Source organism: Pyxicephalus adspersus, chromosome 7 (genome assembly GCF_032062135.1).
Source record: "Pyxicephalus adspersus chromosome 7, UCB_Pads_2.0, whole genome shotgun sequence".
Classification (NCBI taxonomy): Eukaryota; Metazoa; Chordata; class Amphibia; order Anura; family Pyxicephalidae; genus Pyxicephalus; species Pyxicephalus adspersus.
This window is the reverse complement of record NC_092864.1, coordinates 14,217,379-14,232,611: the sequence shown is the minus strand read 5'-3', so window position 1 is coordinate 14,232,611 and position 15,233 is coordinate 14,217,379. Positions and strand designations below refer to the sequence as shown.

Here is a 15,233-nt window from a genome sequence, read left to right as displayed (position 1 = left end):
ATGTGTTGTCATTAGAATTCTGTATGAAAAGAAATACAGCACCATATTGTGTTTTTAATTTTGCCATTGGTACACATCCCCCTCATATTAGTCCTTGGTTTTTCCATTATCTTTTTAGTTGTACATATGGCCTGTTTAAATTTATGGCCAATTACATTTTTCCTGGAGATAAGCTGGTTTACAATGATGAGCCAAGACTTCTGAATTAGCAGCATTGTTGTCTCTCCATTCTTGTTTTTTTGCCATTCATGCTTCTTCCGTTGGAATTAAAGTCTATTGGATGCACAATCAGATCTGTTTTGGCTGAAGTGGAGCTTTAAAGGGTTTTCGGGGTAAATTTTGGATGTTGGGGAGGGTGGTTTGTTATACATACATAAAATTTATGTCCCTGGAAACAATCTTCCATGATGGTTTCCAGTGAGTACACAGCCCCATTCTGTTCTATAGAGGGAATCATGGCGGGAGCATGAGCGAATGGCACGTCGCTGCGATCTCCTCCATTGACTTGCATAGTGGTCATTCCTAATTGTCATCCATGGATCTCCTGTGAAGCATCGGACGGCCGCTGTACGCATGTCAGATTCCCACCCGAGACTAGCACAACTGTTCATCTTGGGTGATGATTATCTGATGTGGCCTTGGAGTTTAAGACATATCACAACCCAGGTAGGGAATCTTTGAATTTCAACCAGTTTCCCTGGCAAAACATACAGCGCCATCATTTTGCCACCAAAAACTAATGTACAGTATAACAAAAGGTTCTTTTAAAAAGTTTATGCTGTCTTTGTAGCCATAGATCACGGCTATTACAAATCCTTTTTTTTCCCATGTGCTTCCATTGAATGATAACCACATCTACAGTCTTAAGCTAGATTTTAGAGTCTTATATGTGATTTACACCTTTTTATTTATTGCCCACTCATAATCTAGCACATCGTAAATTACTCTGCATGGCAAGGCTTTGACAAATGCTAATGTGTACATCTGTGTCTCAGAGCACACACTAATCATAATTTAGCTCTGAACCATTAATAAGCACTAAGACGTCATGTTCATTGATCTCCCGGGGAGACGGCGCTCTAAACGACAGAGGATCTCCGGAAAGTCTTCTCATGGCCAGAGAGGTGAGTCACGGGCGTTTGATGAAGATAAACTCAGCTCCTGGGTAATGCTGTTATGCATTATTCTCCAAAGTTCCTCTGGCTGCTATATCACAGAGTTCTAATGTCGTTGTGACATAAAGCAGATGCTTCTGGTGCTTCCTTCAATATGTCTGGCTAATCATCTCCAGTCAGTCCATCCCTCTTATGTCTGGAGACATTTTGTCTTTGTACAAACAGTAAGCCTTAGGGTGAACTTAGACATTGAAGGCAAGGGAGTAATGCCAAATGATACCCGGGTACGTCCATATGAACATTTGGCTCCGGTTGGTACATGGGATGCCATTCAAGAAGAGGGCAATGGAAGGAGATGCTGTAGGCTCTTCTTATGTTAAGATGGAGCATGGAAGTGATTGGGGTAAATTTCCTAATCTGACAAATCAACAATGGTTGGCAGGTTGGCGTATATGTGAGATGCTGTAGGTTCGTCTTCTGTTTGGATGGAGCAGGGAAGTGATTGAGGTGAATTTCCTACGTTGACACATCAACAATGGTTGGGAGGTTGGCGTCCATTGGTTTCTATGTGAGATGCCGTAGGTTCTTCTTTTGTTAGGATGGAACATGAAAGTGATGGAATTGAATTTCCTACCTTGACACATACACTGGTTGGGAGGTTGGCAGCCATTGGCTAACCTTTTTCTAACACCTAACACTTTGCACTAAACATTTACATATTGTCAAAAATGTTGACAACTGACCATCACACCTATATGAGTTTTTTTGGTTATACCATTTCACAACTGAGCACTATTTCCATTTATGTGGTTATAACAGCCTTCACTCTTCCAAGAAGGTTTTACAGATGATTTTGGAAGGTGTCTAAGGGAATTCTGCCCATTCAGCCAAAATAGTATTATTAAAAAGGAACTATACTACTAAATACTATGTAACAAAAACACACTTACCTTGTATCCCAAACTGATCACTCCAGGGGGGTCTGGGATCTGGTCCTGCTTCGTCCCGACATTCGTCCCAGAGCCGGGGCTCTGGGCGCCGCCATCTTGTCTTCTCTTCCTGGTTCTTAATCCTACGCCACCCGACCCAGGCGCGAGATCGGGTGTTGTGAGATCGGCAAATCTTTCTCTTTGAGCAAAAAGTTTCCTTCGGCTCGGGCATGCGTAGAAGGAGTGCCCAAGAGCCTCTGCGGATGCCTCATGTAGGTATCCTAGGAGGCTTTGTGCTCCCATTCAATCTCGACCGCCGAGAATTAGGGGGCGGTGCTGCACCTTTTTTTTTTTTTTTTTTTTTTTTTTTTTAAAAAGGCTGTTGCACCTTTTTTTTTACCCTACATAAAGGGTTCTCTACCCTTTTATGTAAAGTGAAAATTCTGAGTATACGTACACTTTAAGGTCAGGTTCTGATGTTGGATGAGAAGCCCTAGAAAGCCATCAGCTTTCCCACTCATCTCAAAGGTGTCCAAAAAGGCTGAGGTCAGGGTTTGGTGTAGGCCACTCAGGTTTCTCCACATCAGATGGCTTTGTACACAGGAACACAGTCATGTTGAACCACAAACAGGGTTTCCCCAATCTGTTTTGTAGGGGTATCATTAATTTTATTTATATACCCCCATGAACAAGAGCCCAGAGCTCATCAGCTCAGGTGCTGATTCTCACCATCACAAGGTGCACCAAGAACTAACATGATGGAATGTTTAATAGAAGAACAACCCAATTATTTTTTAATGTTCATGTTTTTTTCTGATTGTTACCATCCTAGGCAGCACAGTGACTCAGGGGTTAGCACTAAATCCTTTGCAGCGCTAGGTTCCAGGTTTGATTCCCAGCCAGGGCGCTATCTGCATGGAGTTTGCAGGTTCTCCCCGTGTCTGGGTACTCTGGTATCCTCCCACATTCCAAAAAAACACATGCAGTGAGGTTAATTGGCTTCCCCTAAAAAATGACCTTGGACTACATTGATGACATATGACTATGGTAGGGACATTAGATTGTGAGCTCCTTTGAGGGACAGCTAGTGACACGACTATTGACTTTGTACAACGCTGCATATGATAGTGCTATATAAATACTGTGTAATAATATTAATAGGTGCAAATACTTTGCAAAAAAAGGTCTAATGGTTCCATTGGACATATGATGGGGATGTGGCAAGGGCATGTCTTGCCTAAATCGATTGCCTATAATATAGCCCACATTTCCTGTTTCAGAAGGTTGGAGTTATGTCAGTGGCACCAGATGAACTTTACCTAAGTAGTTGTATAATTTATTATGCATTGCTGTAGGAGGAAAACCTTTCTAAAGATAATTTCTCAAGTGAAAGCTCCTTCATATCTTCTGAAAGCTTTCGGTCTATAGTACCTATTGGCAATAACAGTCCTTTTGAAAGTTTTGCTGACACTACTAAAATTTTAGAGTGAATGAATCCCAATTTTATATAGGTTTCAACATGTAATGTAATATCAGAAATTGCTTTCAGTATTTTTAAATCTGCACTAATACTCAGTGATTCTGACATATTTGTTCCTGTTATAAGGTGACAACCCTCTGTCCCAAAAGAACTCATTGCTTTGTTTTAGGTTTGTGAGGGACCACAGACCTATAACTATTAATTTTATGTGTCTTTAGTTAGGATATTTCATAGACCTAAGCAGCCATATCTCCAACATGTGATAATCTTGCATAACCACTGAATTTTTTAAGAAACTAAAACTCATATGTGTTAAATAAAAAGGGAAATGAGTTCTAAAAGGAACACAGTGCATTGTGGAGATGATTAATGAAACTATAGCAGATAGGAGCAGAAAGAACTAGTATACAGGGTGGCACAAGGAACATTAAAATACATTTATAGCCAAAAAATATAAATAGCCTATTGGGAAATTTATTTGAAAATCACCTCCAAAGTAAGGGGAATTCTCATCTTAGTTGTCACCAGAACATCTGTCCTTGCATGATTTACATTCCCTTTCTATAACAGTGATGATACTCAACGCAAACAATGGAGTGAATCTTCTCAGCTGGAACCTTTTACAGTAATAATTAACTAGTCAGAATGTCTAACCCTCTCCAAGTAAAACAAATGCTCTTTAAAACAGTATTCAGCTGATGATTGGCTGCTTATGGTGCTCTGTGGGTGCTCCTTGCAGAAAAACTGTTACAGTAATGCCATGCATGCATGCTACATTTTAATGGAATCCTTGGAGCTTCCAGTAGTGCACATTCAAGCATAGGAGCAAGCATGCATCCAGTAAAATCAAGATAGTTAAAGGGGAACTAAACTGAAAAGTGCCTAAAAGAAAAAAAATTGACTTACCTTACGCAGCTCAGTTGATCAATCCGGAGGTGTCTTCCATTGGGTCCTGTGTCGTCCCGGCATTCGTCTCCAAGCCGATGCGCCGGGCGGCACCATCTTCGCCTCTTCTTCCTATGTCACCTGACCCAGGAGCCAGATCAGGTAACGTAGGTTGAAAAAAAACTTGCCGATCTCATTGCACATGCGTGATTGGCAAATTTTTCACTTTTCACCAAAAGGTTCCTTCTGCGCATGCCTGAGATGCTCGGGCAAGAACAGAAGGAGCACCCAAGATTGTCTAGGTGTTGCACTTAAAAAAAAACCTACACAAACAGAATTTTATGTTACATAAAAGGGTTGTCTACCCTTTTAGGCAAAGTGAAATTTCTGAGTTTAGGTACGCCTTAATATGCATGTGCTGGTTCCTGGTTAATAACCCGGAAAACAGAGAAGCATAAATAAGCATGCCAGCCCTAGAATATACACAAGTCCGCAATGGAAGCTCCCATATTTCCATCATGACAACCTTCCTTTAAATAAACCGCAGTCTTATTATTATTATTATTATTATTATTAAACAGGATTTATATAGCGCCAACATATTACGCAGCGCTGTACATTATTCAGCATATGTTAAGGCTGACCGCACCTCTTCATTTTCATTTGCATTTGGTGTACTGCGCAGACCATTGCTGGTATTTTTGATCCAATCCAATTTGAAACCTATTTTTTAAATATATTTTTATGTACGAAAACATTGAATAATAAAACGTTAAAAAAATTTTGCGTGTTTTTCAAATTTTTTTCATCCTTCTTGATTGAGTTAACATTAAGAAAAAGGAAAGCGATTGAAATGAAAATGAATAATTTGAAGAAATAAATAATTTTTTGGCATAGATAAAAAGCAATATTGCACAGCGATATCAGATCGATGGGACCACCGTGGTCCTTATTAAGAAGAAGCATCCCCAATGTTGCTTTGTGTTCTGTATTCTGTTATCCTTGGAGGAAATGCCTTACCTTAACCCTACCTTCCAGAGGGAGAGAAGGGAGGGCAGAGGAAGCATCAGAAGGAGAGGAGGGAGGGTGTGAAGAAGCAGAGATAAGGAGAGGGGAACTGTGAAGGATGATAAGGAAGAAGCAGAGGAGGGGAGAGGAGAGGGAGAGAAGGACTGGAGCTGAGGGAGGAGCAGAATGAGATGAGGCTGTAATGCTCATACACTCAGCACCATAGACAGAGACTGAGTGCACAGACTGACAGCAGCAGGAGGAGGTGCAGAAGGACAGAGGAATAGAGGAAGGACAGAAGCTTTGCCAAAAGCAAAAAAGGAGAAGACAGACATTGACACACAGAGGGGTCAGAAGAACTCTGACATTGCAGACATGGAAGGAGCCTCTTTTGGAGCTGGAAGGGCAGGCGGGGGCTTTGAGCCTGTAGAATTCCTCAAACGACCCCAGACCATTGTGAGGATATTATCTTGGGTAAGTGATGCTCTTGGGTTGACCATCCATCAAAGGGTAAAATGGGGTTCACTGATTAGATTTGCCTAGGCTGTAACCATAAAGATACATTATAACCAACTGAGAATCAATTGAGGAATGGTCATGGATCTCATGTGGTCAACTGGATGTGGCCAAGGTTTGGATGCCGGTAGACCATCACGGTGGGCTTGGTATCTCGGATATGGCAATGTTATAATCCATTATCCATCTATTTTATAAATTTGATAGAGCTTTGTTGGCTTGGTCCATGATCCATTGAGATGTGCCCATACAGCTTGGGTCGGCGACATGGGCTCCAATGTCCTAGCTTTACATACGTACGTTGGCCATGTAACGAACGCTTGGATGATTTTTTTGCTGTTTATATTATAATTATAAATGAATAAATAAGACATTGAGAAGGATGGTATGGATCAGACATGATTATGTTCCGCTGTCTTCTTTCATTGGCTCATTTTGCAAGAGATGGGACCTCAACCATAAGGGAGGAGACGGCTTCTGTATGCAAAGGTTGTACAGTGTATTGTGACAGAACACACGCATAGTGCTACGTGTTATAATTACCATGCATGCACACACACACTCTCCTGTGGCTGCACAGCCTTGTAATCATGTCAAAGCTTTGTAGTCTCAATGTATTATTAAGCAGAACAATATTGATAAAAGAGTTCAGGGGGAACTAAATCCCTCCCTCCTTCTGCAGAAGGGCTTTAAAGGGGACCTGTCATCCTCTATAGTACATTTTGTTTTGGTGGGTTGATTATTTTTAAGGGGTATGGGCTATCAGTTTAGGGAATGAGTGACTGGTGTGGCATAAGTCATATTGTGGCTCGTGCACTTTACAAAATGGCTACCTTGAGTCTTGTTGCCTTGTAGTGATTGAGAAGGAATAATCCATCCAGGCTGTCTTTACTTTAGGGGTATGTGTGTGTTTGTGCCCAATAGGTAATTTTGCCAGCGTTTGGCCTTCTCTGTATTAGCAATAGTTCCCCTCAAACTGAAAAATAATCGTCTGTTCTTCCATAATGGTTCTGGTTGGGTCATGGATGGCCATGGTGGGGTTTACCAAGCTGTCTGCTAGGCTGTGATTTGGATTAATACTTGAGTTTTTGGTGCTGGGAGATTGGTTACTTTAAATCAATGGCCTCTTCAGAATAATTCCTTTCTGAAAATATAATACTAACAACCCCCCAAAATCCCTAACACTAACCCACCATTTACCCTAACACAATCCCTATAACACTAACACTCCCTACAATCTTCACTACCTTTTTTACTCTAATACTATTTCATCCTGTATCACAATTAGATTTTATTTTATCCTATTCTGGTGGATAATGTGGGGAGGTGATTAGCAGGGGGCCCTGTCAAAGCTTATTACCACCATTAATCATGTTTTCTTCTACTGGATGAACCAGGGCCTTGCACTATATATTGGGCCCTGCCAATGAGGCCATCATTGGGGAAAGGGGGTGACAAGGGGTACCTCTGTACTGGGTTCTGATCTACAGAACTTGGAGTTTTGCAAAGCTGGAGCTTCAAAATATGGTGGCAGGGGGCCCACGAACTTTACCTAGTGCGGGGCTCAAAAATTGTTAATGGCACCCCTGCCTGCCTGCCACTGTTGGTTCTACAAAATTGCCCTGCTAAAAGGAGTATTTCTCCTGTATAATTACACTGGTTGACCTCGAAAACTTGCCCCAAATATAGGTGCCCTGCCAACACAAGTATTCTATAAAATTCTCCTGCAAAATGGGTAATTCTATTGTGTCATTCTACTGCATGAAGCAAGGCCATGCATTAAATATGGGGCCCCGATTGTCATATTGTTCTCTTTAATAATTAAGACCAATTCTAGGAATAATAAAAAAAAAATTAAACATACGTTAGAATTTCTTTATAGACTCCCATGCAATTTTGTCAAATTAAAAGAATTTTGGCTACTTTGCTCATCATCAATCCTAACATTAACCCAGCCCATAACCCCAACATTTACCCACTTAAACTCGCTAAAAATAATTGACCACTTTCTGCCACTTTCTTCCAGCATATCATGGCCCTCTCTTCCTAGGGAGTTCCTAATTGCTGTCTGTACTGGTAGCTTCTCCATTACCCCTCACTTCCCACCACATAACTTTTACCTGGCTGCCAATAGGGGAGCGAAAGGGGAATACTACAGAAATACTCTTGAGTGATGACTCTGAGTCTGCTGGATCTGCTGACTTCACATCCAAGATGGTGACCCCAAAGCAGCAGTCTTAGAGCCTTTGGATGTTCAACCATCCCCCATCTCATCTCTCTAGCTGCTTGCACTGTGGAGTCCTCAAAGATCAATACAATTATGCATTTCAGTCGGTTTCAAGCAGCTTGGAAACATCTTGTGTGTGTTTACATGCCAAACTTTTGCTCCTAGTGGAAGGTACAGCAAAAAGGTGATGTGATTTCAGTGCCTCTCATGTCAACTTTAAAGAGGAATTTCACCAGGCCACCATAGAGGTGAATAAGGGCTTATTTTAATGTGCTTAATCTGCCTGTTCAAAATATATATCACTTTATAATTGATGGTCCAGACCAGCCTTTCTCAAACCTTCTACCGCAGAGGAACCCTTTTCAATTATTTTCTAAAAAACCTGTGTTAAAACAAGATTATTTGGAAAATGCCCCCTACGTTGGTGATCAGCTGGAAGAATGTTTCCCTTACAGTAGTAGTCCAAATGCCACTGAAAAAAGATGAAATGATGTTTGGTGTCATGCTTCTGGCTCTGAAAAGTGGTATAGGACCTGAAAATATATAGGCACCAGAAAAAAGAAGTCAATCATCCACAACTCAAGGATCCCCTAGCATTTTCTGCAGTATCCCTAGGGTTTCACGGAACCCTGGTTGAGAATGGCCGGTCTAGACACAAGTTTAAAGTTTGGATTTTTCCATCTTCGATGTTTGCTTTGGGTTTGGCCTTTCTATCCGATAACCCAACAGTATCTCTGTAACTCTACTTTCATTTTCAATGTGACCTTGTAATTTCAGAAAACACCTGGCAACATTTATTCATACCTTTCCCACGGTGCTGTTATTCATTAATGCGTAAGATAAAAGCACTATAGGGACAGACATACTGAAGGCTCAACCAGTTTTTCCTTTTTTTTTTAAATGTAAATTTTAGAAAGAAGTCCAAGATCTCCCTAGGGAAACAACTAGTGCAGCCAAGCGTATTTAAGGTTCAGACGAGCAACCATACAATACCGGTAGCAGTTGCTTGATCCCATGGGGTAACCAGTCCTCCTTAAAGTGAGGTCACTAATTTTTAGATCAGCCTTTCCCAATATTTTTATCATGGGGGAACTTTTCAAGTTTAAGGTATCGGGGAACCCCTTTCAATATTTATGATATGCTCAATTCATGGTACATTCTGGTGTTAAATAGAATAAATGTCTTCTACATATAAGGGCCAGTGGGAAGAATGTCACACTTACAAATACCTTACCTAACTCAGTGTCAGTGGTAACTGACCTGCGAGGTACAAATTGCTCATTGCTCAAGAAACTCCCAGCAACGTCTCGGGGAACCCTGGCTGAGAAGCATTGGTTTTGTGCATGGAAGGGCTGGCTTTCAATGATAGTCAACGGCATGAAATATGAACTGTTCTTGCTAACCACACAACAACTGCTTTAATTTATGCTTCCAGAACAAGATGTGAGAATTACATTTTTTTTTCCTAAAGTGTTGGTTCTAAAGCTACTAAAACATTGGGAGATATGGAAGGCAGACATGTCCATATAAACACCTTGCATAGTGCCCTTGGAGAACCAAATGTTGAGTTTGGGCTTTAGGCCCAGCCTCACCTGCCATCCTCACTTTTTGTCCATCACAACAATGGGTGGCTTTTTTGTCCGATAATAAAGCATGGAAGGTGGCGGGTCTAAAGTGAACCTGTACCTCAGCTATAGACATTAAGGGAAACAACAAGGAACTTCAGTTGTGGATCACCCTCTTTACTACCGGAAGAACCTACACAAAGGGTCATGTGATGGTAGATTCAGAGGAGTAAAAACTAGCCTACAAACTTTTTTCTTCCTAAACATGTTTGTAAGCTCTTCGGGGCAGGGTCCTCTCCTCCAGTGTCACTGTCTGTATTTGTTTGTCATATGAAACCCCTATTTAATGTACAGCGCTGGGTAATATGTTGGCGCTATATAAATCCTATTTATTATTATTAATAATAATAATAATAATAATATTAATAATAATAATAAGGGATGAGGTGTTTGCCTGGATATGGGTGTCAGCTTTGGATCTATTGTTATGAACTACCATTAGAAGGCTTTTGAAGGCACCATGCAAAGGGTCTAACCTAATAAAGATTTCCAGGAATAGGGACCATACAATATCATAGGTGATCCTGGGTGATCGAGCAAACCTATAATGGATTTCCTAAAATCATGTGCTATTATTTGCCGAAGTTTTCAGTCCTGGACAAGATCCATCCAAGATTTGTGATCACCCAAGTCTACCCATGATGGTCTATTTTGGATAGCTTCGGTAATTCAGGTCTAAAGTGTTGTAACACATCCGAATCTATCTTTGAGCCCGTTGACTTGAATCTAACCGTTGCCTATGGGCTTCTGCAGTGCACATGTCATCAATCCGCTGTGCAGACCTTTATGAATAATCCCATAAATTGTATATGGCATCTCAGAGATTTTCTGTTAACAGAGATGGATAGACAAAGGCTTGATAAGGCTAACGTACACAGGAAAAGCAAAAATATTAACGTCTGCTGTTTATTTTAGATTGCAGAACTGCTGGAAATCCCCTTGTAATAATGACTAGCTGTTGTGTCTCCAGGCTGGCTTTATTTAGGGCACCTGGATCTTGTGCCATGGGTGGTGAACGGGCATTTCACATGCTGTGGCTGCTCATTTTAGATCAATAACGCAAGCAAATTGCCTTTTCCCTTCTTGCGATGTTTATCAGCTGTTCATCATGTGCAAAGCTGCGTGTCTCCATATAAAGGCGGTGAAAAGGGTGTGCGGTGCCCATGGTAACAAGTTTACAGCAGTCACTGGGGACTGCAGCTGGCAAGGTAAACAGTTGCTATGAACAACCCTGACCTTTCTTTTCTTTCCCTAAATTAGCCCTTTAAATCTGTTCTAAAGGACAATAGAAGAGTAATTCCAATCGAAACATTTATTTAGGTTTTGGGCTAATGCTGTAGAGTTATCCCTAGTATACACAGGACGATTTGTACCAATTTTCGATCAGCAACTGACCAATCCTATATGAATTATTTTTTTTGCTGATTGGATACATTTGTAAAGACCAAAGTCATGTCCTGTGTGAGAATGATTAAATCCAATCATATTCCTGATCATTTTTCATGCAAAACAATCCGAAGTGGATAATGTCATACAAATGTTTGAATTGTTTCGGGACTTCAGACCGAATGGATTGGTCACTGAAAAACAAAATCGGCATTGGATCTGCTCCTGTGTACTACACCCTAACGATCTTAGATCTGCTCCTGTGTACTAAACCCTAACGATCTTAGATCTGCTCCTGATTTCCATCGTGCAATGGTAACTTTATATTATAGAGAATTTAATTGGAGGAGATAGGTGGGTGGGAACACCCAACACTCTCAGGTGGACAGAAACAGAGGTGGGAATTAAGGCTGAACAATTTCACTTAAGAAACCGGACTAGAAGGCAGATGATCTCCCTCAACAATTATGTATCCACTCGATCCTTCAATCCAGTCCTAATCCCCTTTCTTGATTAGCCCTGAAGAAGTGGAGTTTCTTCCCCTGAAGCGCGTTGGCTTTCCATGTACATATTTCAATACAAATGGTATTTACTTGCAAGCAGATTGTCAATACTATTCTTTACTTTATCCTCATGTTCTTCTAAAGCCATGTCCGTGAGCAACAAGAAATTTGCACATTTCAGATCAGTTTAGGTAACACCAATGATCTTTTTGGCTATCTGTAAGGGTGACATTCTTCCTAATGGCTAGCAATGTAAAAGTTTTAAACTCAACTGCAGTTATTTATACTGCTTGTGTTCAAAAATAAGTTTTAATTAACTCATAACTGCATAAGTTTTTTTTAATATATGACAGTTAAATGAATAGATAAAATACATAAGTATATATGCCACACCCTGAAAGTGATAAGATATACCTGGACCTAAAAAATACTTTTGCACCCCTGTGAACCCACCATTGTACCATGGTATTGACACCCAATGACTAAGCATTGGTCATGTGATAATTCTGACAGCAGGAACAGAGTTAGTATTGGTCGATTTCTCCCCTTCAGCTGAGATCATCTGACCGAATAAGGTAGGGATTCTGTCACATGACTGCCTGTTGTCGCATTATAAAGCAGCAGTAAAGACAGCAAGTAGTTTTAAGCAGGGGTGGTACCAGTTAATCTAAAGTACAGGACTTAAACAGTTACCATTCAAAGGAAAAATGTTAATATATTATTATATACTTTTATTTTTTAGTTTTGCTGGCTATCTTGCAGCCAAGTCATATCTACACAAACCCCAGCAACGGCTGGCACATCTCAGCATTTCTCAGGATGAATATTTAATTCAAGTTTGGCAAACAAGCAAAAATGTGATCAGATGAGATTAGGTTGGGAGTGTGTTATATGGTGTGTCTTGTTATCGGTGTTTTCCCAGCATATTATTAATGAGATTCATCAATGTTCTCACTGTTAGCTGGAACTAGTACAGGAAACACATGCTGGAATATTATTTATTTTTTTATTTTTTTTTATATATAGAAATTAAATAGTAATTTCCTCACCAAGCCTTGTGTCTTGCTCCTCCTGCTGAGTTTGCTGCCCTTGATGGTGATGCGGAGATCCCATTTAACATCTGTGGTGCTGAGATCTCAGCTTGATGCCACCTTAAGGGCGCATTGGGGGTGCTACAAGAACAATTACCGGCACAACATCTCACCGATACCTGAAATGCACGCTGTGGTTCACTGTGAGCACTTTATCACAAAGCAAAGAGGTGAATGAGACCTGATCCTGAGAGTGAAAGATCAGGTGTCTGTGTACAAATCCTTTAATGTTGGACAGATAAATACACATTTTAAAAATGTGTTTCTGTTCAGCTAGTCTGGAGATTTACACAGCCCTGCCAAACAGCACCACCAGCCTGGCGACCAGTCTGTATTTTACTGTGGTTAAGTGATACTGTTTGGTCTCTTCCCCGCCCCCCAACTACATGACTGTGAAGGAGCAAAAAGCACAGCAACTAGTTCTTCCCTCTTATCACTCCTTCTTGAATCTTGCTCTTTGTCAGCACCTACACACATTTCTTTTGCTGGTACTGCCAATGGTGTTCTTAAAATACCAGGTAATGGCAACAAGTAATCTTAAGCAGGGGAGGTACCAGGATTTCCACAACTAGAATACAGGACTCCATATCTACACGTGTTATTACACAGAGCTGTACAAAGTCCCTACTGTAGTCATATGTCTTTAATACTGTCTAAGGTCAATTTTTTTGGGAGGGGAAGGCAATAAACCTAACCGCATGTTTTTGGAATGTGGAAGGAAACCCAAGCAAACACAGACACAGCAAACTCCATGCAGATAGTGTCCTGGCTGAGATTCCAACCTGGGACCTATCACTGTAAAGGCCAGAGTGCTAACCACTGAGCCACCATGCTGGATTAGAGTGTTTAATAATCATCTCAAAGGTTAATGTTTGTACATGAAACTGTGGCGTCTCCGCTTGTCCATATCATTTCTACCCATTGATGCCCTTGCAAGGCAGAAACTGTCACTCTGTATCAGCCAACCAGGGTTTCTCCGGAGATTTCTAGGGGTTCCAGGAACTGTGGGAGATCCTCCTATTTGATGACGCCTGTATAGTTCTGGGGCCAACACAACTTGGTAGAGCCAGCAGCATGAGGCTAATAGGTATCTATAAGGGTGGTAATCTAGCTACAACTGGGGAATGGGGTCTAAATTTCTCAATTAACCAATTTATTTATTTTTTTTTGTTGTCCCTGTTTAATAGAAAGTAGTCTGGCTGTGGTACACACCAGTCCCTACCATCACCAAGCCACGTAGGAGAGTGCACTGTGCATTCATTAGCAATGTTACCTCAATGGACATCCTGAATGCACCTTCCAAAAAATGCAGCAGGACTTAAATTCCAATAGATGAAGGTGTTTTACATAAATGTGATACACAGGGTCAAGTCTGGGGAGAAGGGCAAATTAGGAAATTGTCTCTACCTTCTCCGAGACACCAAAACACATAATGGCAGGGGGTGAAGGGACATGGATGCTGTGCATTTTGGGCCCTCATTTCATATTAGTTTTTCTAAACTGGGCAGTTTTTGGGGGGGTGAGGTAACTGTCCCTACCTTCACCAGAGCCCCAAAAAACAGAATGGCAGAGGATACAGGAAGCCGGAACACTTCATATTTTTCCAGGACCCCATTCTATCCTAAACCATCCCTGCACATTTGAATGAATAATGAAGGTCAAGGTGCAAACTGCGATCTGCCGCTCAGCCAGTATCCTGTCACTCATAAAAGACAGATCGCATCTGTGAGAGGAAACGTTTATCGGTAGGGAAGCCTAAGAACAGCTTGCAGGGGGCAACCTCTGTGCTTCCAATGAATGGAATTATCCTATTACCCAAGTGGGAATTGAACCCACAATTACCGTACTGAAAGGCGTAGCTGCACTACAAGGTCGTTTCAATGTCATTAAAAGCATAATAACCATGGCCATCTGGCTGCAACATTATATTATTAAAAAAAGTGTCTAAATTATTATTATGTTTTTGCATGTATCATCCTTGTGCTTTATTGCTGTCATTTGCTCAATCGTTGAATTTTAGTTATTGAAGGAAGAGGGAGCCTAGAGCTTGGAACAATGGAATTTCGTTCACTCTCCCGTGTCATTTCTAAGGGTATATTGATATAGTGGAGGGGCAGGGCTCTCCTATCAGACAATAGACCTCACTCTTCCTGGAAACAGCATCACCAATTGCATTGTGACATCAGCAGTGTCAATGGAGCCACGCTGTGATTGGTGGAGGAATGCCGGCATTGGGGATGCCACAGCCGGAGAGATGGATGGATGCAATGATTAAATCCTACAAAAGGAAAACAGGACAGCTGCTTGATTTCCTGATAGAGAAAGAGCCCTGATTTTTTTCATAGCATTCATTGCATGGATCTCCTGTATCAGGGTGGATAATATTTTAATGAAATCAGCTATTTTTAGAAGTTGAATGGAGCTTTATCAAAGGAAAAAGCACACTGAGCATGTCATTTGCTGTATAT

General features: G+C 41.0%; 1 protein-coding gene across 1 annotated transcript in view; it reads left to right on the top strand.

The window, feature by feature from the left end:
• The first annotated feature begins 5,609 nt into the window (after positions 1–5,609).
• SYNGR3 (synaptogyrin 3) overlaps positions 5,610–15,233 on the top strand; it is a 43,529-nt gene continuing 33,905 nt past the window's right edge. Inside the window, exon 1 of the mRNA XM_072417535.1 lies at positions 5,610–5,891. Coding sequence (XP_072273636.1) covers positions 5,793–5,891 — 99 coding nt within the window. The 5' untranslated portion in view covers positions 5,610–5,792. The remainder of the gene's footprint in view (positions 5,892–15,233) is intronic.